Source organism: Schistocerca nitens, chromosome 7 (genome assembly GCF_023898315.1).
Source record: "Schistocerca nitens isolate TAMUIC-IGC-003100 chromosome 7, iqSchNite1.1, whole genome shotgun sequence".
NCBI lineage: Eukaryota > Metazoa > Arthropoda > Insecta > Orthoptera > Acrididae > Schistocerca > Schistocerca nitens.
Window position 1 is genome coordinate 392,388,821 of NC_064620.1, and position 22,859 is coordinate 392,411,679.

The 22,859-nt window shown below is 38.8% G+C and overlaps 1 protein-coding gene across 1 annotated transcript in view; it reads right to left on the minus strand.

The window, feature by feature from the left end:
• Window positions 1–939: 939 nt before the first annotated feature.
• LOC126195380 (low-density lipoprotein receptor-related protein 1) overlaps window positions 940–22,859 on the minus strand; it is an 818,691-nt gene continuing 796,771 nt past the window's right edge. The window contains exons 73-76 of the mRNA XM_049933960.1: window positions 18,780–19,013; window positions 12,432–12,611; window positions 8,584–8,710; window positions 940–1,608 (exon numbers count right to left, since the gene is read on the minus strand). Coding sequence (XP_049789917.1) covers window positions 1,450–1,608; window positions 8,584–8,710; window positions 12,432–12,611; window positions 18,780–19,013 — 700 coding nt within the window. The 3' untranslated portion in view covers window positions 940–1,449. The remainder of the gene's footprint in view (window positions 1,609–8,583; window positions 8,711–12,431; window positions 12,612–18,779; window positions 19,014–22,859) is intronic.

Consider the following 22,859-nt stretch of genomic DNA (forward strand, 5'->3'; position numbering starts at 1 on the left):
TTAGAGATCCCATCAGATTCTTCTGAAAATGAGTAGTTTAGGAGAGGGTCTATGCATTTGCTTCAGGCTCATAATAAAGCAGCAGTGTCACTTGCCTTGAAACCCACTGAATTAGTAACAAGCCAATGGGTCTGCACAGGGCCGTGAGTCACATGACATTTCTTTATTACAAAAATAAAAAGCAGTATCTGCATATAAAATTTTTCAGATGTAGTTTTGGTATTTCAATGTAATCAGCAAGATGAATGGAAATTTATATACAATGTAAGTCTGTTATAAGAACTCAAAATATATACAATGTGTTTCAATTCTTAACATTACATCACTATACACACAACACACACACGGAACATTAACTTCTGATCAAAAAATACATATAGATCAGTGAATCATTGGAAGTGAATCACCTCTCTCTCTCTCTCTCTCACACACACACACACACACACACACACACACACACCACACACATTCTTCCTGACACTCACTCACTGAGATGCTCATCAAATGCTGATTTTTGCCCAGTCTTTTCATAATAATGCATAGTCAGATAGTCAGTTTGGTTTATGCGATATGTAAAAGCTATTAATACATCTTGAAACCTCATACTTGGCCCTATATGTGCAACCATTTTTCACTTGCTCTTAGAGAACATCTCACTTGATTCAAGTAAAATCCCCTGATTATGCATTCAATACTGCGAAAAACAACATGCAAAATGTACTCTCATATACATAATACTTATTTATAAGTGTGATTAAAGCTTTATTTGTAACAAAATTGGGTGTTCAGTAAAGCAGAATGACAATATATGTCACTGATATGTTGTTGATATGGCACAGAAATGATGTTGCCTAGTGAACATATAATGGATAGAGTTTTGCACAATGTAAACAGCAGCTTCCATAGTTATGTGAAATGAAGATAATTTCAACAATGTACTTTAAAGTTATTTGTCAGTATTTTTTTGAACTGATTTGTCGAATGCTGTCCTCCATGGAACACTCTAAATAAATTCAAAACACAGAATATTACCTTATAATTTCAATGGAACAGTGAGTTGGTACACATATTTTCACTTCTTGTCTTTCAGTTTCGACAGTGACTTATCCCCTCCTAAGGGACAAGAATTACTGATAATACGGACAGTCAAGGCTGATCAATAGGAAACAAACAGAAATAATTTTATCTCCTCTTTCTGAGCTACTATCAGAAATTGGAAGAGAACATGCTGATGCCATACATACAACACATATGGTGCTGCTTATAATTACTGCATGAAAATGAGAGCATCATGACCGGTGGCAAGAGTGCTGAGATGTATTCGGTATACCAAAAGTAGTTAAAGCTAATATTCAACATTTGTTCACTGTGCCAGTTAAGACAGAGTATTATTTTAGGACATATGCTTTTGGTTTTGGAAAGTGAATTTCAGTTAAAAATGTTCACAGCTTATAGCTTTTCTCTGCTTTCAGCTGCTAACAGATGAGAATCCTTGGTGTATTCATCATTATGGAGTAACCCTGTTTTCTCTTCACTTGCAGCAGTGCCTGGTTCTATACCAGTGCTGCTGTACATTGAGTCATATACCGGATTTGCAAAATTGCCAGTCTGTAAAAAAAGAGACAAAATTTGAAAAAAAGAAAATTTACATAAGATGAATGGTTTTGCAAATTTACACTAGATAATAATTAAATGAGAGTAGGAATACACACACACACACACACACACACACACACACACACACACACACTCTACCCCTGCCGAGAGAGAGAGAGAGAGAGAGAGAGAGAGAGGTGGTGGTGGCTTGATTAGGGGTCAATTTCACAAGATGCAACTCCCACTATGGCTCATAGAAACATATGTGGAACAATCAAACACTTCTAGCTTTTTCAGCCACAAATCTGCTCTCTGGGAAGAAAGGAGGAAAAGAGTTAGGGTGGAGTAGGAAATAAGAGTAGAGGGTCACTCTCTCATAAACTGTATTAAGAGAGATGTAAGTTTATTTTATCAGCTTTGGTGGAAAAAAAATGAAGAACACATTACTTTTATCTCTGATAGCAGTGTCAAGCTTTAAATACCTACAGCTATAAGTGGAACACTAATAAAAGAGCAAAAGAACTACAAAAGAAAGGTTTACAAATGAAGAATGGAAAATTATAATGAAGTCTGCTAAGGAAATAAACAGCTTATTTTTATCAATACAGCTTTGGACAAGTTATATTTTATATACATGAATAATTATAAATGAGATGTTGTTTCAATAAAAATGCAACAGAGCCAAAGGTTTTTCACAAAACTGACATGGCAAGAAATCTGTTGAATCTACAGTATAACCAGCTTTCATGTTCCCAGAATTAATGTTTTCCTGCTGCTTATGACATTTATTATCATTCTTGCCAAATTTCCTATGCCCACAATGTTAATTTGCAACAAATTTTGCGTCAACATATTTATAATTTTCCCACAATTTACGCATTATGAAAAAGTGTTTGTGGAGACAAAATTATGCTGGCATGATGTTAGACATCCAATAGTGTTTATAAAGATTACATGGTTAAGCTTCTTTACACCAGAGTGCTATACTCAGCGAATATTAAATGGTAAACGTGTAACAGTTGGAACAATTTGTGCCGTATCTCCTGCCGCTGCCAAGCTCTATTTGGCACCAAGGCTGATGGAAGTAACTAGATTCGTTTGAATAAAGATATTATGACCAATCACTACCATTTCCAAACTGTCTTTACTGTGCAAACACATTTTTGTAATGGTTGTGATAACCATGACACCTTTATTGAATCATATTTAGCGTGTTTCAGCTTTTGGCCACTTGCAGTGCTAGCTGACACCGTCATTCACTTTTGCATTGCTCAAATGTTTGTACTTTATAGTATAAACACAATGCCGGTTAAGTAATGTTTTCATGCTGACCAAAATGTGTTTCGAGAATTTGTTGTCAAGTACAGTATTTATGTATGATTTTTTTTTCTTTTTTTTTGTGATTTTACATAGACAAGGTGGGCGATAGTTTGTGAGTGTGTGGTTTTCTACATAACTGAGGAGGCACAGTACCTGATAACCTAAAAAAGAAGACTACAGGAGAGAAGCAGAACAACACATGCAAATACAATACAAAACACTTATCTACAATATTTGCACTTGATAATAAGAAAAAATTCTCGAAATGCGCCATGCAAAGCATGAAAAACTACATAAATAGAGCAGTATTTCATTATTTAAATGACAAAAGACAGCTACAGGCTTTCAAAAACATTGATTATAATGTATGAAACTGAGTCAAACATTCCTACTTTCCAGACAATTATCAATTCTAGTTACATCAGCGGTAGATAATAAACCTTTATTAGGTAATAAATAAGTCCCTGACAAGTCTTTTGATGCATGTTATGTATGTATATCACACATAAAGTGCAAAAATGCAAGGGGGTATCCTATATATAACTTCTACAGCTTAAAACATTATTTCCCACATTTTACATTTTCTCCCATTTTACACCATTTTTTTGAAGCCCCTTGAAAAGTGTAAAGACGGGATTTCAGTGTGTTAATCATACTGAAAGAAATGCTTGTGTCACAGAAACTGACAATGGCCAAGAGAGTGGTGTGCTAACTACATGGCCCTCTATATTTGCATCTGGTGACTCCATGTGATGCAGATGTCACAATGATCAATTGGCTCCTTTAGGCCTTCCAAGGCCTCAGTTTAGTTTAATTTAGAAAGAGCTGCAAAAGGGTCCAAGAATCCATACATATTGTAAAAATGTACATACATAAGTCTGTGTTTTCCACATCTCCTCCTAAATCACTGGACCGATTTTCAACCAAATTTGGTACACATATCACTTATTGTCCTGAAAGAATTGCTGTGGGGTAACAACCATCTTCCTATCAAATGGGTGGTGGTGATTAAGCAGTGTAGCCCACAACACACTTCATTCATCCATCCAATATTGCAGAATGAGAGCACATATTAACTTCCAACAAAATTTATACATAATTTCACACCTTTACTAAAATTTTTCTTGCTAACAACCACCCACTCCCCCCCCCCCCAAAAAAAAAAAAAAAAAAAAAAGGATGAAAGAAAAAAAGTTTATCACACGCTCCTTTTTCCTGTTCATGCAGTAAAACTGCTGCATGAAGCATGACACTTTTACTTATTATGTCTTTACTACTAACTTTATTTGCCACACACTTTGCAGACAGTATCCACATACATGACTGAATTTATCTACAAAAATATGTCAATGTACAACATATAGTTCAGTTGATATGACATCATAAACATTGAGCTATGTGAAAATCAAACCACAGGGCAAAATTCAATAGAGATACAAGTGAAATTTGTGTACAAATATGTGAAATATATTTGACTTTGTGTACACTGTCAAGGGCATGGATAAAAAGCTCATCCTGAACCCCTGTAACAGTTTCAACCACATTTGGTACATATATTTGTTATGATCTGTAAAGAAATACTGTGGGGGTAAGAACCACCAGCTTCTTATTGTGGTGGGGTGGTAACTTGGAGAGACAAGGGTGGGGGGAGGATGTGATAAGAGAGAGAGAGAGAGAGAGAGAGAGAGAGAGAGAGAGTGGGGACAAAGAGAGGTGGGGGGAGGAGATGGACAGAGAAAGGAAAGAGGAGGAGACAAACAGAGAGAGGAGGCAGGAGAAGCTAAACAGTGAGAGAAGAGAGGAGGAGATGCAAAGAGAGAGAGGGCAGGAGGAGATGGACAGAGAAAGTCGGAGAGGAAGAGATGGAGAGAGAGAGGGGGAAGGAGTAGATGGACTGTAGGAAGATTGGAATACATATATATGCCAGGTACTCAGCTAGTATGTATATAAAATTCAGACATTTTGGACTAAGGAAAGGGGGAAATTGCTACAACTGATGTGGGAGCAATGTTGTAAAATATGTGGTGGAAAGCAATGGTGGAACACAAAAAGGTTGAAGGAAAGTCAGGAAAAAACACCATAAATAAAATACCTTTAAAGGAACTGAATAATGCTTAAGACAAGTTGAAGAAGAATCAGCGTAGATAACACCAAATCCTGGAATATGAAGCTCCGATTTAAAAGACATTTCTTTGTTTCAGTGACGTGTTTTGGAGGAACATGTAGAATTATAGTAGACAGGAATTTTGGCCTGTTTGTACCATGCTGTCACTCATAAAAATATGAATGAGAAATTGTGCTATTAACAAGCATATACATCTTCTGATTCTAATTATAAAATGTTAAAATAAGGACTGATAATTATTGATCTCTCATATAGCAGCACCATAGCTTGCAAGACAGGGGGGTGAACCAGATCCAGATCGAAGTGATGTGGTAGATTAATGAATGTTGGCCCGGTACACCAGCCAGCCTGAGAGTGGTTTCTAGGCAGTTTTCCACATTCACAGAGGTCTCCAATCCTCACCTCAGAAAATAGGATGTATAAACAATTAAAATACAATAACAGAGAGAGGGAAAGAGAGAACGCAGTTTCCATCGCTTAGGTTAACTGACAGTTCTGGCGACAAGGAGAGCTCCCAGCCACAACATAAAATAAAATAAATTTGCCAAATAATGAAAACAGCAGATCACCTATGACAGGATAAATCCTAGGAAATGAAGAGTACAGGCAATAGTTAACATCAAGCTTGAAAAGCAGCAAAATGGCTTCTGAAAATTCATGTTGAATATTGATAAGGCCTATACAACAACAAATAATAGATAAATAACAAGGATATAGCTTAAAAGTAGTGCATTAAGTACATCAATTCTTGATTTTGAAGCTACAGAGGCAGTAGGTGCTAACCACATATGTATGTGAATCATGTTTATTTACATTCCTCCTACTGTTTGGCCAACACACCTTCATCAAATTATAAAACCAACTAATATAGATTACAATAGTATGGACACACTTAAAAATGGAAGACCACATATTTGTCAATGCTAACTCCTGAGAATTCATCAGAGTGAATTTGAAAATTTTGGCAAATGAGAAATTGGTATAACAATGAACCAAAACATAAAAATTGCCTAATTATGGTATGGTTACAGTGGTGAAGAAAGGTAGACTAAGAATGTTTGAAGCCAAGGTATGGGACAGTTGGACAGGGTAGAAAAGAAAAATGGAAGAGAGGAGGAAAAATGGAGAGAGGAGATTGGAAAGATTGTACAAATTTGGGACTAATAGATTTTCAAACCAAAGGCTTCAGAGGGCCATAAAATGTATGAGGGACATTTTTTGATGGACATTTCAAAAGTCAGTTTTGTGATTGTCTCTGTAGGAGAAGATGGTAAACTAGGTATCATGAACAAATGCCATATTAATCCACATCCATTGCTGGTTCAACAAAATGAGAGGTGCCAGTGAAGGAGGACTGGCACATGTGCAGAGTGCCGAAGAAGAAGAGTACCAGGAGACTGGCATGCCCAAGGCTATTCAATTACATGTCACAATGGCAGACGACATGGGCTAACAATGACATTTTGAAAAAACAGGACTTCTGCTGGATTTTCGCGTTGTTCTCACACGATATTTTGATGGCATAACTCACTGTCTTCTTCAGGTGCTACCTGTGAATGGCACTTACGCAGATCGAGTCCAGTATTCATGCCTGTGAAGTGCTGGGCATAAATACAGGACTCGATCCACCCAAGGACCATTCACGGGTAGCATCTGAAGAAGACAGCAAGCTATGCCATCAAAATGTCATGCGAGAACAATGCGAACATCCAGCAGAAGTCTCGTTTTTTAAAAATGTCAACAGATCGCCGGGAAAGCCTGAAGAATTACATGTACTAACAATATGATAACCAATGGTAGTGCATGCTGTTATCCAGTATGAATGGGCTAGAGTGGAACTAGTGTGACCACCATCCATAAATGACTACAAACTGTGCATGGTGAAGAGGTCATGTCTCGCCAAATGGTTGGTCGCTGTTGTTGCACATTCAGAGAAGAAAGGAAGCTGTTGAGGATGAAGACTGAAGTTGGCGTCCCTCCACATCCATAAATGAAAACAACACCACTACAATACAGGACACTGCTTTAGAGGACCAGCACAGAATAGTGTCAGATGTGGTATCCACACTGCATATTGGCCATGCTCAGGCCCATCGCATGCTCCATGGTAAGGTGAGTCCTGAGAAACCTGACCCTGGATTACAACAGTGCAAGAATTAGAATCAGCATCAAACATTTGATGCAGTATGTATGAGAGGAAAATGAGTTCCTTTTCAGAATCATCACAAGTGATGAGACATGGGTGCACCACTATTCCCAGAATCCAGGGCCGCCTCAATAATGTGGAAGTATCCCATTTCATCAGTGAGGGAAAAATTCTAAGTGTCGGCCTTTGCAGGAAATGTTATGGTCGCAATGTTCAGGGATGTGGAAGGTGTGATTTTCCTTGATTTCCTCCAGCAAGGAACCATCGATAAGGCACCCTACTATGACAATCACACCAATCTTAGGTCCGCCATTTGAAGAAAGAGACAAGGGCTCTTGAGTGAAGGTGTTGTGCTCTTCGACATCAACACAAAACCACACACTGCAAGGCTCACACAAGATCAGATTTATCGCTTTGGATGGCAGAGTTTGGGTCACCTGGCCTACAGCCCCAATCATGGCCCATTGGACTTTCACTTGTTCCCTGCATTGAAAGCTGCGCTATTGGGACTTCACTTCCACACCAATGCAGAGGTAGAGCAAGCTGTGTAACAATTCTTTGCATTGCAGAGCACTAAAGTTTTACCAGAGTGGTTTCTTCAAACTGATTGCATGCTGTTACAAATGTCTTAATGTCAGTGGTGAATATATCAAAAAATAGTGCAAGGTGTATAGCTCATGATGCCATTGTGTATTTGTTTTTGGCAATAAAGCTTCCATGTGAAAAATGATGACAAAACTTACTTTTGGAATATTCTTTGCACTTGGAGGAAAAGTATCTATTGACCTATTCAGTTAATAGGAACTGTTTATTTATTTATTATGGGTTGGTGTGGGGGATGTCCTTGCGGAAAGAGTCACAAAGTATTTTTAAACTGTGTTGTGTTGAGCAGTATGTTCCCAACTTAGTTGACTATGGTTGCTAGTCAGCAGAGTTTGCAATTTTGATTCATACTATTGGCACCTATTTGGTGACTGAGTTCCACAGAATACTGCATTATAACAACAGCAGAGTTCATAGGTGATATGGCTGTTTTCACAGATGACTCCATTTGTGGTCCAGTATAAATTACCTAAAACAGGTAGAAGGTAGAGGAAGGTTGATACTTGGTGTAGTTCCTACACCTGAGCTGCATACAGGATTATCATCCGTGGGATATCAAGTAAGAGAAGCACAATAATACACAGATTATGTGAATGGCAGAATAAAATTTTGATATCCTGTATCTTGAAAACTATAGTCTGAATTTGAAGTTAGCAAGCAGTATCATTAGCTTTATTATGAGACTGCCACACACACAGCACTTCACTTTGAAGGTGTGTAGCAGTTTTTCCTTGTAATTACTGTGATATACTTCTTTTTCTCTTAAATAATTTATAATGGTAAAACTGCTTACCTTATCTGCATCAAGTGTAAAACTCCTATCCAGAACATCTCCTTCATCTTCAGCATCTTCACGCAAGTACATAGGATTACTTATTTCCACATTCTCCTGCATCCTAGTGTGCATGAATGGCTTTCCGCTATGAGTAACAGAAATCATAATCATTATTTGTATGCTTCATTATTTGTTAAAGATGAGATTACTTAAAAGAATATGTTAATTTCAATGCTGCTAAAATTAGACAATGAATATTTATCATTTATCATAGGACATCAGTGAGCAGTCTGTCCATTCTATTTTGCCATATCCATGCAAATGTGGAGAGGAGAAGTATCTAATTATTACTAAGAGTTACAAATCATGGCCTCACATGCAGTAAAAACACTGCCAGTTGTCAGCAACTGGGAACCTAACACAAACAATGTAAAATAAGACAATAACAGGAGGTAAATTAACTAGTGAGTAAATTAAAATGTATGCAGTGGGAAATACCAACCTAACAGCAGTAACACAGGTGACAAAACCCTCATAAATCAAAACACAATTACAAGAAATATGGCAGGGGAATGCTTAATGGTATAGTTTTCTCTTGATACATCCACAGGTGTCACTGAATGCGGTTATGGAGGGGCATGTGGCCAGCATACCACTCTTCCGGCTGTATGTCAGTTTACAAGACTGGAACTGCTTCATCTCAATCAAGTAGCTTCTCAATGAGATTTCCACTCTGCAGCAGTGTGTGTGATGATATGAAACTTCCTGGCAGATTAAAACTGTGTGCCCGACCGAGACTCGAACTCGGGGCCTTTGCCTTTCGTGGGCAAGTGCTCTATCAACTGAGCTACCCAAGCACGATTCACGCCCCGTCCTCACAGCTTTACTTCTGCCAGTACCTCGTCTCCTACCTCCCAAACTTCACAGAAGCTCTTCTGCAAATCCTGCAGAACTAGCACTCCTGGAAGAAAGGATATTGCGGAGACATGGCTTAGCCACAGTGTGGAGGATGTTTCCAGAATGAGATGAGTTCTGCAGGATTCGCAGAAGAGCTTCTGTGAAGTTTGGGAGGTAGTAGACATGGTACTGGCAGAAGTAAAAGTAGCTTCTCAGTTTACCTCACAAGGGCTGAGTGCACCCAACTTCCTAACAGTACTTAGCAGATGGAATAGTCACCCACCCAAGTGCTAGCCCAGCCCAACAATGCTTAACTTTGGTGATCTGATTGGAACCGATGTTACCACTGTGGCAAGGCCATTGGTTTTTGCAGTAATGTAGTCATATATATTAATGACACAGTGTGGTCCCAATTTAAAAGATTTTCATAGTCTGCAGTACATCCTGTTCTGTTCATAAATCACTGATTATCTTCACAAGAAGCTTAGGCCTACTGTTTCATACGTTACAGCTTTTTTACATAATCATTTTATTTGCCAATATTAAATTATATTTTTTTGTGGCTTTTATCAATGGTAGCTATGAAACAGTACACTATCTATATGAGTTGGGAAGTTCACAATTGTTGAATATTTCTGTTATCAAATTCTGAAGAGATTATCTACACAATGGTGCAATGCTGGACTGATTATTATATTGCTGCTGTACTCCCTTTTGTCTCTAATGATCTCATTGTTAACAACATGTTCAATATTAACCTTCATTCTTTTTACTATTTCCTTCTTTTGGCTCCTTACATTTCTTGCTTGTAGCATTACCAAAGCAATGACATAACTTTTGTTGGTTACAACAAAATTAAGTTCCCATTAATATAAACAAACTTTTGAAGGCTAAAGCACCTTTAGTTTCCAATTGAGTAGTACAAGCAACCACAATTGTGATTCTTACTGGAAACCATATTTCAGCAAGTGTCTTGCCTACATATGTATGAATGAAATTTATTCCCGATCCTCAAAAAATATTTATGAAATATATATTCAGCAGTTCTTTCTCTGGTTATTGGTGATCAAGCTTCAAGCTTTCTATCAGCAAGAGAAGTTTGTTGCAAGAAAGTAATCTGGACTTTGCTTCAGCTAAAGCTTTGCTCTTTTTCCATCAACAGATTCTGTAGCCACTGGGGTACAATCCACCACCAATAAGCAATAGATTGACATTGTTACAATTCATGTAAGTAAAATATCACAAAAGCAATCAAACCAATGTTGGATATTCTACAGTGCCTACAAAATCATCAGAGGGTTTATTTATAAAATAGTTTTTTGTAGCTCTATTTTGGCTTAAAAAGACTTGAAAATAAATTGTGGGATCCTTTTGTGATCCTTGGAACACTCCTTTCCAACCAACCACACTGTTGCTTCTCCACAGTGGACACACAATATTGATTTTTCATTGGATTTTACAAGCATATTATTTACTCTAGCTAATTTACACTTGTTTTTAGTGATATCTTTAAAGAGAATGGTGATCTCGATATTTTTGTTGGTAATAAATAGCTTCAATTATCTACTGTTGAACTTGATGTCAAAATTTTACTGTTTTACAAAACAAGTTTTTCTTAGAAAGGCAGAAAAAATGTATGTAAATAGTTCCTACATTTCAAATTTTTACAGGCTCTAAAGCCTCTCTCCATACATATCTATTGACATCTAATTCAGCTGAGGCCTTGTGCTGTGGCCGACTGGATTGCCTTGAGATGAAATATCTAAAACGCCTCAGAAATTAACCATAATACCTTCTGGCGTCATTACAGAAAACTACTCTTCAGTTATGAATGACTGAGGGAGATGGTCTGACACTTTTTACTGTCTTTTAATTTTTATATATTTTTATTAAATTGGGCTTTTAATTTTTACATAAGGTTATTTCTTCTCCTTGATCATTTATCAACTTCTGTAGAAGTTTATTTCAGTTTCTCTCATGTAGCTAACATTTTGGTAAAGTCTAACGCCATACTGATAACGGGACCATCACAGGTCAAGCAACAGTTCAGTTGAAAACTGAAAAATTATTTGAAACCTAAAACAAAGGGGACTGATTTGAACCTTGCACCTCCTAGATAAGAGTAGAATATATCTATGCCACTGTGACATCTTCATTTGTGATAAGGCAGAGCATGCAACTTGATGTTTCATTTGTTTGTAAATTAAGCAGTATCATTTCAATAGTGGAATAATTTAATTAAAGCTATGATGTTTTAACAGCTGAACCGCATCTTTATATTAAAGAATTCACTGTTTAGGATAACTGGGCTTTCTAGATACTATTCTTTGCAAACACCTGATATTTCACTGTTTTACAACAACACAGTTCAACTAAAATTACAAATTAATTTCTGTTTCATTTTTGGGTGAACATTTTAATTCAACACTTACAGTCCTATATTCTCCAAGAGAAGAAGCTTGTACAGCTGTCACAATGAGACATATAATCCTAACTTAAATGTTATAGGGACTGTGAACAAAGTAAATGGTGCGAATTTATAAATTATTGACAGCTAAACTAGACTACTCAGCTAGCTTTGATGTTACAAATAAGAATTTGTACAAAATGTATCGGAAATGCAGCATTGAAATGTATAATATTTTCCTTTGTTTCATGCAAATGATGGGCTGCAAAGTTTTGAACATAATAGTTTCATTTCCAAATACAACAAATTTTTTTATGCCAAGGTACAATATGTTATGACAGGAAATTTGAAGCCCAAAAGTCTAAAGCAATTAAAATAAATAATAAAATTCTCTACATGAAAGAGTAGTAATTGCAGCATCTCTTGAACATTAAAGTGAAGCAGATTCTAAATTAGTAATTTTTTTTAAAAAAATACTTTATTACTAATATACATTATAATATCTTTTGGACAAAACCTCTTAAAATGCCAAAAGCTCTACAGCACAGAAATCTTCACTTACCCACGTCGTCCTCGGAAAACAAAAAATGCAGCTGCGGCAGCAATTAATACCAACAGTGTCACTACAACAATCACAATCACAATAATAACAGGCTGCCTACTGTCCTCTGCCTTGCCTGCTGTGGCTGTACCTAAGCTGACTGGCGTCTCACAACGTGCACCTCCAAATTCTGGTGGGCACCTGCAAAATATTAATTGTTCTGGATATAAATGCTGTACAATAATATATTAGCAGCAAACATGTACTTTTAAAAGGTGAAAGAGAACTAAATTTGTCACTATCAAAATGCAATCCTAAAAAATGGAGTGCTGAGGTTACTACAAATATGTAAGGTATCCATCTAGCATATTTCCATGTGTCTACTCTTTGAATGAGTGAAACTTCCTGGCAGATTAAAACTGTGTGCCCGACCGAGACTCAAACTCGGGACCTTTGCCTTTCGCGGGCAAGTGCTCTACCATCTGAGCTACCGAAGCACGACTCACGCCCGGTACTCACAGCTTTACTTCTGCCAGTATCTCGCCTCCTACCTTCCAAACTTTACAGAAGTTCTCCTGCGAACCTTGCAGAACTAGCACTCCTGAAAGAAAGGATATAGCGGAGACATGGCTTAGCCACAGCCTGGGGGATGTTTCCAGAATGAGATTTTCACTCTGCAGCGGAGTGTGCGCTGATATGAAACTTCCTGGCAGATTAAAACTGTGTGCCCGACCGAGACTCGAACTCGGGACCTTTGCCTTTTGCGGGCAGAGATACTGGCAGAAGTAAAGCTGTGAGTACCGGGTGTGAGTCGTGCTTCGGTAGCTCAGATGGTAGAGCACTTGCCCGCGAAAGGCAAAGGTCCCGAGTTCGAGTCTCGGTCGGGCACACAGTTTTAATCTGCCAGGAAGTTTCATATCAGCGTACACTCTGCTGCAGAGTGAAAATCTCATTCTGGAAACATCCCCCAGGCTGTGGCTAAGCCATGTCTCCGCTATATCCTTTCTTTCAGGAGTGCTAGTTCTGCAAGGTTCGCAGGAGACTTCTGTAAAGTTTGGAAGGTAGGAGGTGAGATACTGGCAGAAGTTAAGCTGTGAGTACCAGGCGTGAGTTGTGCTTCGGTAGCTCAGATGGTAGAGCACTTGCCCGCGAAAGGCAAAGGTCCCGAGTTCTAGTCTCGGTCGGGCACACAGTTTTAATCTGCCAGGAAGTTTCATATCAGCGCACACTCCGCTGCAGAGTGAAAATCTCATTCTGGAAACATCCCCCAGGCTGTGGCTAAGCCATGTCTCCACTATATCCTTTCTTTCTGGAGTGCTAGTTCTGCAAGGTTCGCAGGAGAACTTCTGTAAAGTTTGGAAGGTAGGAGGAGAGATACTGGCAGAAGTTAAGCTGTGAGTACCGGGCGTGAGTCGTGCTTCGGTAGCCCGCGAAAGGCAAAGGTCCTGAGTTCGAGTCTTGGTCGGGCACACAGTTTTAATCTGCCAGGAAGTTTCATATCAGTGCACACTCTGCTGCAGAGTGAAAATCTCATTCTTTGAATGAGTGTTTAACACAGGATGTGTGATTTACGACAGTTGCTAGTACGGGTAGTGCTTGAAGCTTGCACTGAGACAGGTTAATTAATATGGATTTATTAGATGCAGTAAGAATAGTGAACCTGCTACACAACTCAAAACAGAAATGATGAGGCAAAAAATGCTTGCATGCTTGTGTGTGATAGGCCATCCAGCTTCATGCCAACTGTCACAGCAAAAATAATTTGCTGCACCTAACAACAGTTTAAAATCAGAGATGGAATAACAATAATACAAAATAGATAGTTTCTTACTCACCACACACAGTAGACATTGTGTGGCAGACAGGCAGTGTGTGTGTGTTTTATTCACTTGAAGGGGAACTGTGTCTGATACTTTATAATATCGAACAGTCTTCTTTTGATATGTCTGTCTGCCACTCAATGCCTCCTCTACGTGGTGACTAGCAATCTGCCCTATTTCACATTGTTGTAATCTACAAATAATTCCAATAACAACCAACAAGAATAGATTAGCACTAGTTGTAATTTGCTGCTAGTATTCTTCACAGAACGAACCTGCAACGGGAGCTTCTGCCCGTTAATATGCACACTGGAGAAGAAAACTGGTCTCCCCCAGGAAACACCATGCCAATACAGTGTCATACAGCCTCCTATGCTTAATAAGGCCTGAATTCGGTGAAGAAGGGAGACTAAGGCCAAACACTGATGATGAGATCCTATTAAGACAGCAAATCGCAGGGATTTAGATTGCTACATTTCACCTGCTGTTCCAAATAGTCCCTCATATTGTCTAGGGGATTAAGTTCAGGTAATCCAGTGGACAATTTGAGCTGTGATAAGCTGCTCAAGTTTTCGTTAGACCAGGAACGTAGTAGTGTGCAGTCCTTTGAACACATCTGATGTCACATTGGAAGACAGTGCAACCCTCAATTTCCCTATTTATATAAGTGTTATCCAGAAAGTAACAGACATTTTGGTCTGTCATGGTGGTGGGCAGAGCTATGTCCACAATCGCGGCACCATAAAGTTCCTCCACTCAGTACGCATCCAGCGGTGGTAGTGTGTGGTCTGTGGCTCTGCTACTTTGCTTTGTGTGACATGTTAAAATCTGCGCTGCAACAGAAAACCCCACCACTTGTGAGGTGCATTCTGTGATTAGGTTTTTGTTGGCAAAAACTCCAAATCAATTGAAATTTATCATGACCTTTTGTCATGATAAATGTTCGGTGTGTGTACAGATGTGGAATAATGAGTGAGAGCCAAGTGAGACAATGGTGCATTGGTTTTAAACATTGCTGTACCAATGTTCTTGATGACTGCAGTGGTAGGTCTGACTTTGAGACTGACAAACTGGTGATGAAAATCAATGACAAAATTCATGAAAATCATCCTTTCATGATTATGGGGCTTTTGCAATATTTACCCCAAATTTCACATAGTTTGATGCATGAAACTGAGGTTACTTGGTTACCACAAATTTTGTGCTAGGTGGGTTCCCTAAATCCTAGAGGAAGACCACAGAAAATGGAGACTGGCTGCAGCACTGACCTTCCTCACAGATTACAAGAAAAATGGCAATGAAGTTATCAATTGTATCATAACTGGGGATGAGACTTGGGTGAATCATGTCAATTGTCAAACAAACAGGCAATCGACAGAATGAGGGCACACAAATTCTCCCAAGAAACCAAAGAAGTGATTGCAAACACTGTCAGCAGAAAGATCATGGCTGCCATGTTTTGGGACTTTTAGGCAGTGATTCTGGTTGATTTCCTGGAATGTGGCACAACAATTAACTCAGAGGGGTACTGTCAGCCACTGACAACATTAACATGGGCGACACAAAATAAGCATTGATGAAAACTTAGCACAAAAGTTTTGTTTTTTCGTGACAACACACGTCCATACACTGCCAACTGTATCCCAAGAGCTCATATGGGGTTTTGGATGGGAAGTGTTTGATCGTCCACCATACAGCCTGGATTTGACACAGTGCAACTATCATATCTTCTCAGCAATGAAGACATGGATTGCTACACAACACTTTGACACTTAAGCCTAACTGCAAGCCAGTATAAACCAGTGGTTGCAGTCGCATGTGGCAGATTTCTACAGATTGAAAAACTAGTGCCATGGTATGATATTGAATGGCTCCTATTTGAATGACATTTATGTATAAAAATAGCTGAGAGTTTACCTTTAGAAAGTATATAACAACATTTGGTTTTTCCATACCATTATTTTTTATTTCAAAACATTCATTACTTTCTGGATAGCTCTCGCAGTTCAATGATCAGATGTGGGCATGGAATTTTATTCATTCTTGTATCAGAAGCATACATATTATACACAATTATGATGATTACTTTTGCCAGTTCCAATGCATTTCTGTTCCTTGATAAAGTTCATCTTCTGTGCAGGAGGCTGGGAACAAACATCACTTAAGCATACGATAAACAGTCTGGTCTTCTCCACAGTCACACTGAATATCATCTTGATCAGTGTTGATCCATCTTGCCAAATTAACCTTTGATCCACCAACTCCAGATCTGATGCATATTCAAGGACTTCCAACTGTCCATACAGGAAGTTACTGCTAATGGGTGCTATGGATTGGTCATTCGTGTATTGGATGGTTAACAGAGAGGGCAGACTTCATTGCAAAATGGACCTAACCATGTTGCCTAACATACAAATGTCTCTCTTTATTTCAAGAATATTGAAGTTACTCAAATTCAAGTGGAAAATGTATTCCACTTTTGCACCAAACTTTGGCACTGCTGTATTGCTCCTGTAAATTAATCTTTAAGATAATGACTGTCCACAGTAGTATTTCCCAGCTTACGCCTTGTTCACTGAAGAGGCCACATTCACTAGGGATGGCACATTCAGTCATCACAATGAGCATTTGTGGGCACCAGAAAATCTGCACTGTGTGCAGCACCACACAGCACATTGCTTCGCAGTTAATGTGTGGGCAGTTTTGGTTGTCAACTGCTTAGTCAGACCATAGCTTTTACCATCCCACTTGGCCGCCATGAACAATCAGATGTTTCTGGCACAGCATATGGTTCCAGCATGATGACGTGTCTGCTTATTTTGGACTGGCTGTTCGTAGGCATTGACTGTTTGGGCATGGTGGCTCATAAACTCACCAGACTTAACGAGCCTAGAGTTCTTTCCGTAGGGTCCCATGAAGCCTCTAATGTATCGCAATCCTGTGGAGTCTGAAATGGATCCCATCACAAGAATCATCTATGCAGCTCCTACAATAAAAGAAAATTCCAGAATGTTCGAGCATGTCCAGCAGTCAGTGCTCTGTCAGTGTCACATACATGTGGTGTCTGATGGTGCAAACGTCGAGCATCTGTTGTATCACTCTAGCTGTATATTTATGTCATGACGGGGTCCAAAAAATATTTCAAATGAATAATTCCTTTCTGATCTCCAACCTCTGCTACCACTTAGCTACATCTGCATCTACATCTAGAGCTAGATCTATACTCTGCAAACCATGGTGCGGTGCATGGCAGAGGGTACATCCCATTATACCACTTATTAGGGTTTTTTTCCTGTTCCATTCACATGTGCAGGAAGAATGATTGTTTGAATGCTTTTGTGCGTGCACTAATTATTCTAATCATCCTCACACTCCATATGTTGTTAACAGACTTACTAAGGATAGTTTACGTCCATCTTGAAGGGTCTTCCACTTCAGTTTCTTCAATTTTTCTGTGACACTCTGCATGGGATCAGACAAACCTGAGGCCATTAATGCTGCCCTTCTCTGTATACATTTAGTATCCCCTTTTAGTCATATTTGGTATGGGTCCTACACACTTGAGCAACATTCTAGAACTGGCCAGACAAGTGATTTGTAAGCAATCTCCTTTGTAGACTGACGGCAGTTCTCCAGCATTCTACCAATAAACTGAAGTCTACAACCGGCTTTATCCACAACTGAACCTATGTGATCATTTCTTTTCATATCCCTACAAAGTGTTACACACAGGTATTTGTATGGGTTGGCTGATTCCAACAGTGACTCACTGATATTATGGTCATGGGATACTACTTTTTTCATTTTGTAAAGTGCACAATTTTAGATTTCTGAATGTTTGAAGCAAGTTGCCAATCTTCGCACCACTTTGAAATCTTATCAAGATCTGATTCGAGATATATGCAGCTTCTTTCATACACTACTGGACCATACATGGAGCTTCAAAGTGACCAGTGTGCTCTTTCACAGGACTGACTAATATCCATTCCACATATCTGAGTGCTTTCCTTTGTAAAGGGATTTATGGAACAAAAAATGTGCAAATGAAAAGATGACATAAGTAATAACCTACATACTACTTAAAACAATTTGATATTTATTTAACAATATTATGAAAAGAAAAGTTCCCGTTCACCATATAGTGGAGATGCTGAGTTGCAGATAGGGACAACAAAAAGACAGTCACAAATAAATCTTTCGGCCAGTAAGGCCTTCACCAAAAATAGATGACAGGCACACCACAGTGACTACAGTTGCCTGAGACTGTAGTCATGCGTTTGCGAGTTGCATTTGCATTTGCATTTGCATGAGCATGTGTGTGTGTGTGTGTGTGTGTGTGTGTGTGTGTGTGTGTGTGTGTGTCCTTACTAGTCGAAAGCTTTATTTGTGACAGTCTTTTTGTTGTGCCTATCTGCGACTCAGCATCTCTGCTACATGATGAGTGGCAACTTTCCTTTTCAAATATTGTTACATTCCATCCTGGATTTTACATTGTTTGATATTTATATATACATTTGTAAAGCCAAGTAACATATTTCTTTGTACTCACAAACACGCATGCTGAACGCTGCCTGCCTGAAGATTGCAGGTACCACCATTTAAGCAAAGTCCACGACACGCAGTTGTTATTTTGATTTCACACCGTAGACCTGTCCATCCAAGTGGACAGATGCATGTTACAGGATGTGATACCTCTTCCTTTTGACAAGTGCCACCATTATGGCAAAATTCACTGCAGGGATCAACTTCACGACAGTCTGCCCCTCTGTAGCCTTCGCGACACCTGAAATGCAGTGTTGGTTTATGCAGCAGGAAACCACAAATGACGACTGCTAGTATAGCTAAAGATACTATAACTTTTTACAGCAGCTGTTTTCTGTCTGGGTTCTTTTATATGTGCACTTCAGCCTATGCAACTACAAATGGTATATATCAGAGTAGTGAAAGTTTATTGAAACCAAACTGTACAAATTTTGTTTCTAACAGCTGCTGCTCTTTGTTAATGTATACCTTGACCTGTTTCACATCCTTAAAGATGGGATCTACAGAACATTATGGAAGAATATTAGGTGTGTGTGTGTGTGTGTGTGTGTGTGTGTGTGTGTGTGTGTGTGTGAGCGCGCACACGCACTCTCTGAACCCTACATGACAAGAAAGCCCTTGCAAATACTTGTACACTGTAACAGACATACCTTTTTATTTCCCTGTCATGGCTTCTATTTATCTTTTTAAACTTTCTAACCTACCTGCCCAATTAAGGGCAGTATAGTGGGAATTAGTCACATTTGGTGGTAGGAGGAACAGGAGTTCTGGTAAGGTGCATACAGGGGTTATCAATGCAAAGTCCAATAGGGGTAATGCAGGAGTGGGTTTTATAATGAATAAGAAAAAAGGAATGCAGGCAAGCTACTAAGATCAGCACAGCGAAAACATAACTGCATCCAAGACAGACATGAAGTCCACATCTACAACAGAAGTATAAGTTAATATGCCAGCTAGCTCCACAGATGATGAAGAGAATGAAGAAATGTATGTTGAGATAAAAGAAATTATTCACATAGTTAAGGGAGATGCAAATTTAATTCTGTTGGGGGGGGGGGGGGGGGGCAGAAATTCAATAGCTGGAATAGGAAGAGAAGGAAAAATTGTAGATGACTATGGATTGGGGGAAAGGAATGCCTGGTAGAATTTTGCACAGAACATAATTTAATCATAGCTCCTACTTGGTTTAAGTATCATGAAAGAAGGCTGCATATATGGAAGAGACTTAGAAACACTGGAATGTTGCAGATTGATTACTTAATCACAAGACAGAGATTTTGGAATCACATTTTAAATTTTAAGGCTTTTCCTGGGGCAGATTTGAACTCTGACCACAATTAATTGGTTGTGAACTGTAGATTAAAGCTAAAGAAATTGCAAAAAGTTACGACATTAAGGAGATGGGACTTTGATAGGTTGAAAGAACCAGAGGTTGTTGAGAGTTTCAGAGAGAGTATTAGCCAATGACTGACTAGAAAAGAGAAAAGGAATACAGTTTAAGATGAATGAGTAGCTTTTACAGATGAAATAGGGAACGCAGCAGAGGAACAAATAGGTAAAAAGACATGGCCTAACAGAAATCCTTGGATAACACAGCAGATATTGAAACAAATTGACAAAAGGAGAAAATGTAAAAATATTGCAAATAAAGTAATCAAAAGGGAATACAAATGTCTAAAAAAATGAGATGACAGGAAGAACAAAAAAGCTAAGCAGGAATGGCTAGAGAACAAATACAAGGATTTAGAAACATATTTCACTAGGGGAAAGATAGATACCACCTAGAGGAAAATTAAAGAGGGCCTTGGAGAAAAGAGAAGCAGATGTATGAATATCAAGAGCTCAGATGAAAAGCCAGTCCTGAGCAGAGAAATGACAGCTGAAAGTGGAAGGAGTATGTACAGGGTCTATAATTATACAAATGCAAGAGGATGTGAATGGAGATGAGATGGAAGATATGTTGCCGTGAGAAGAACTTGACATAGCACTGAAAGACCTATGTCAAAGCAAGGCACCGGGAGCAGTCGACATGCTGTCAAAACTACTGATAGCCATGGGAGAGCCAGCCATGACAAAACTCTTACATCTGGTGTGCAAGATGTATGACACTTCAAAAAGAATTTAAAAAGTCCAATTCCTAAGAACGCAGTAGCTGACAGATGTGAAAATTACTGAACTCTCAGTTTAATAAGCCACAGACACAAAATACTAACATGAATTCCTTGTAGAAGAATGAAAAAAGTGATTGAAGCCGACCTCAGTCAAGATTAGCTTGGATTCCAGAGAAATGTAGCAATACAACAGGCAATACTGACACTACAATTTATTTTAGAAGATAAGTTATTTGAACAGCAAAGATTTGTTTATAATGTTTGTAGGCTTAGAGAAAGCTCTAAACAATGCTGACTGGAACATTCTCTTCGGAATTCTGAATGTTGAAGGGGTAAAATACAGGGAGCGAAAGGTTATTTACAACTTGTGCTAAAACCAGGCAGCAGTTATAAGAGTAGAGGGGTATGAAAGGGAAGCAGTGATTGAGAATGGAATGAGACAGAATTGTAGCTTATCCCTAATATCACTCACAATACTGGAATGTAGCTGAATTAAATCACGTGATATTGAGGGAATTAGATAAGGAAACAAGACACTTAAAGTAGTATATCAGTTTTGTTATTTGGGCAGCAAAATACTGATGATGGCAGCAGAAGGGAGGATATAAAATGTAGACTGGCAATGGCACGAGAAAGGTTTCGGAAGAAGAGAAATTTTTTAACATTGAATAAAGACTCAAGTGTTAGCAAGTCTTTTCTGAAGGTATTTGTCTGGAGTGTAGCCATGTATGGAAGTGAAACATGGACAATACACAGTTCAGACAAGAGGAAAATAGAAACTTTTGAAATGTAGTGCTTCAGAAGAATGCCAGAGATTGGATGGGTAGAGCACATAATTAATGGGGAAGTACTGAATAGAAATGAGGTGGTAAGAAATTTGTGGCACACTTGAGTGAAAGAAGGGATCTTCTGTGGCCACCCACTTCATACATTGTAGTGCCTACTGTATCAACATCCCACTTCACATCCAATCAACGCGGGATGCCTGCATCGCAGGGCATACTTTCACCAGGAAAACCTATGTAGGCTGTGTTGTCACATAAATATTTACTGGCAGACACAACACAAAACAACACCACGTCTCCACCAAACCAATGGCCACCAGGGACCACTAACCATTTGCAGAGCCCGCAGAACACCTTCATCAGAGGTCACAGCTAGCCCAGGAACTACTTTGACACACCATGCACGTGATCGCAAATAGATTCGGCAGATACATCCACCAAACAGGCTTTACAGGGCAGCACACTGATAGCAAAGGAAGTCTACAGAGCTGCCCCCCCCCCCCCCCCCCCGCCCGGCAGCCCCGGCCAGACACCTCTTCTAGGTGGCCAATCTCTTGCAGATGGACTTAGTATAGTCGACAAACCTCTTGACATTGTAGAATTGTTTCATTGTGATCTCTCCCTGTCCTGTGAAGAGACAGACCTTTTCTATTATTATTATTATTATTATTATTATTATTATTATTATTTTCTTTTCTTCGGGATCAGTTGCTAGGACACATTTTGAGACATCAAGGGATGACCAATTTAGTAACCAAGAGATGAATACAGTAAAAAAATTCAGAAGGATGTAGGTTGCAGTAGTTACTCGGAGATGAAGATACTTGTACAGGATGGAGTTGATGGAGGGATGCATTAAACCAGTTTTCAGATTGAAAACCACAACAGCAACAACATGACTTCTATGCATAAAAATGGTAAATACGTTGGTCACTACTGTTGCATATTTTACTCAGGAATCCTTTCGCTCTGTATTTTTATTTTTCTATCTCTCTTTTCTTATCACTGCTCTGAAGAGTCAAATCTATCTACCTCATATTGATTCATGCTATTTTTCTCTTTCTCTTTCTTTCAATCTTTTATGGGTCTTTCTTTCTTTAAAAGCGTGTATGAAAATTTACATCATCCACTCTTTTGACATTATTCAGTTCCACCTTAAACCAACTGAGTTCTTTACAACTTGGAATCGGA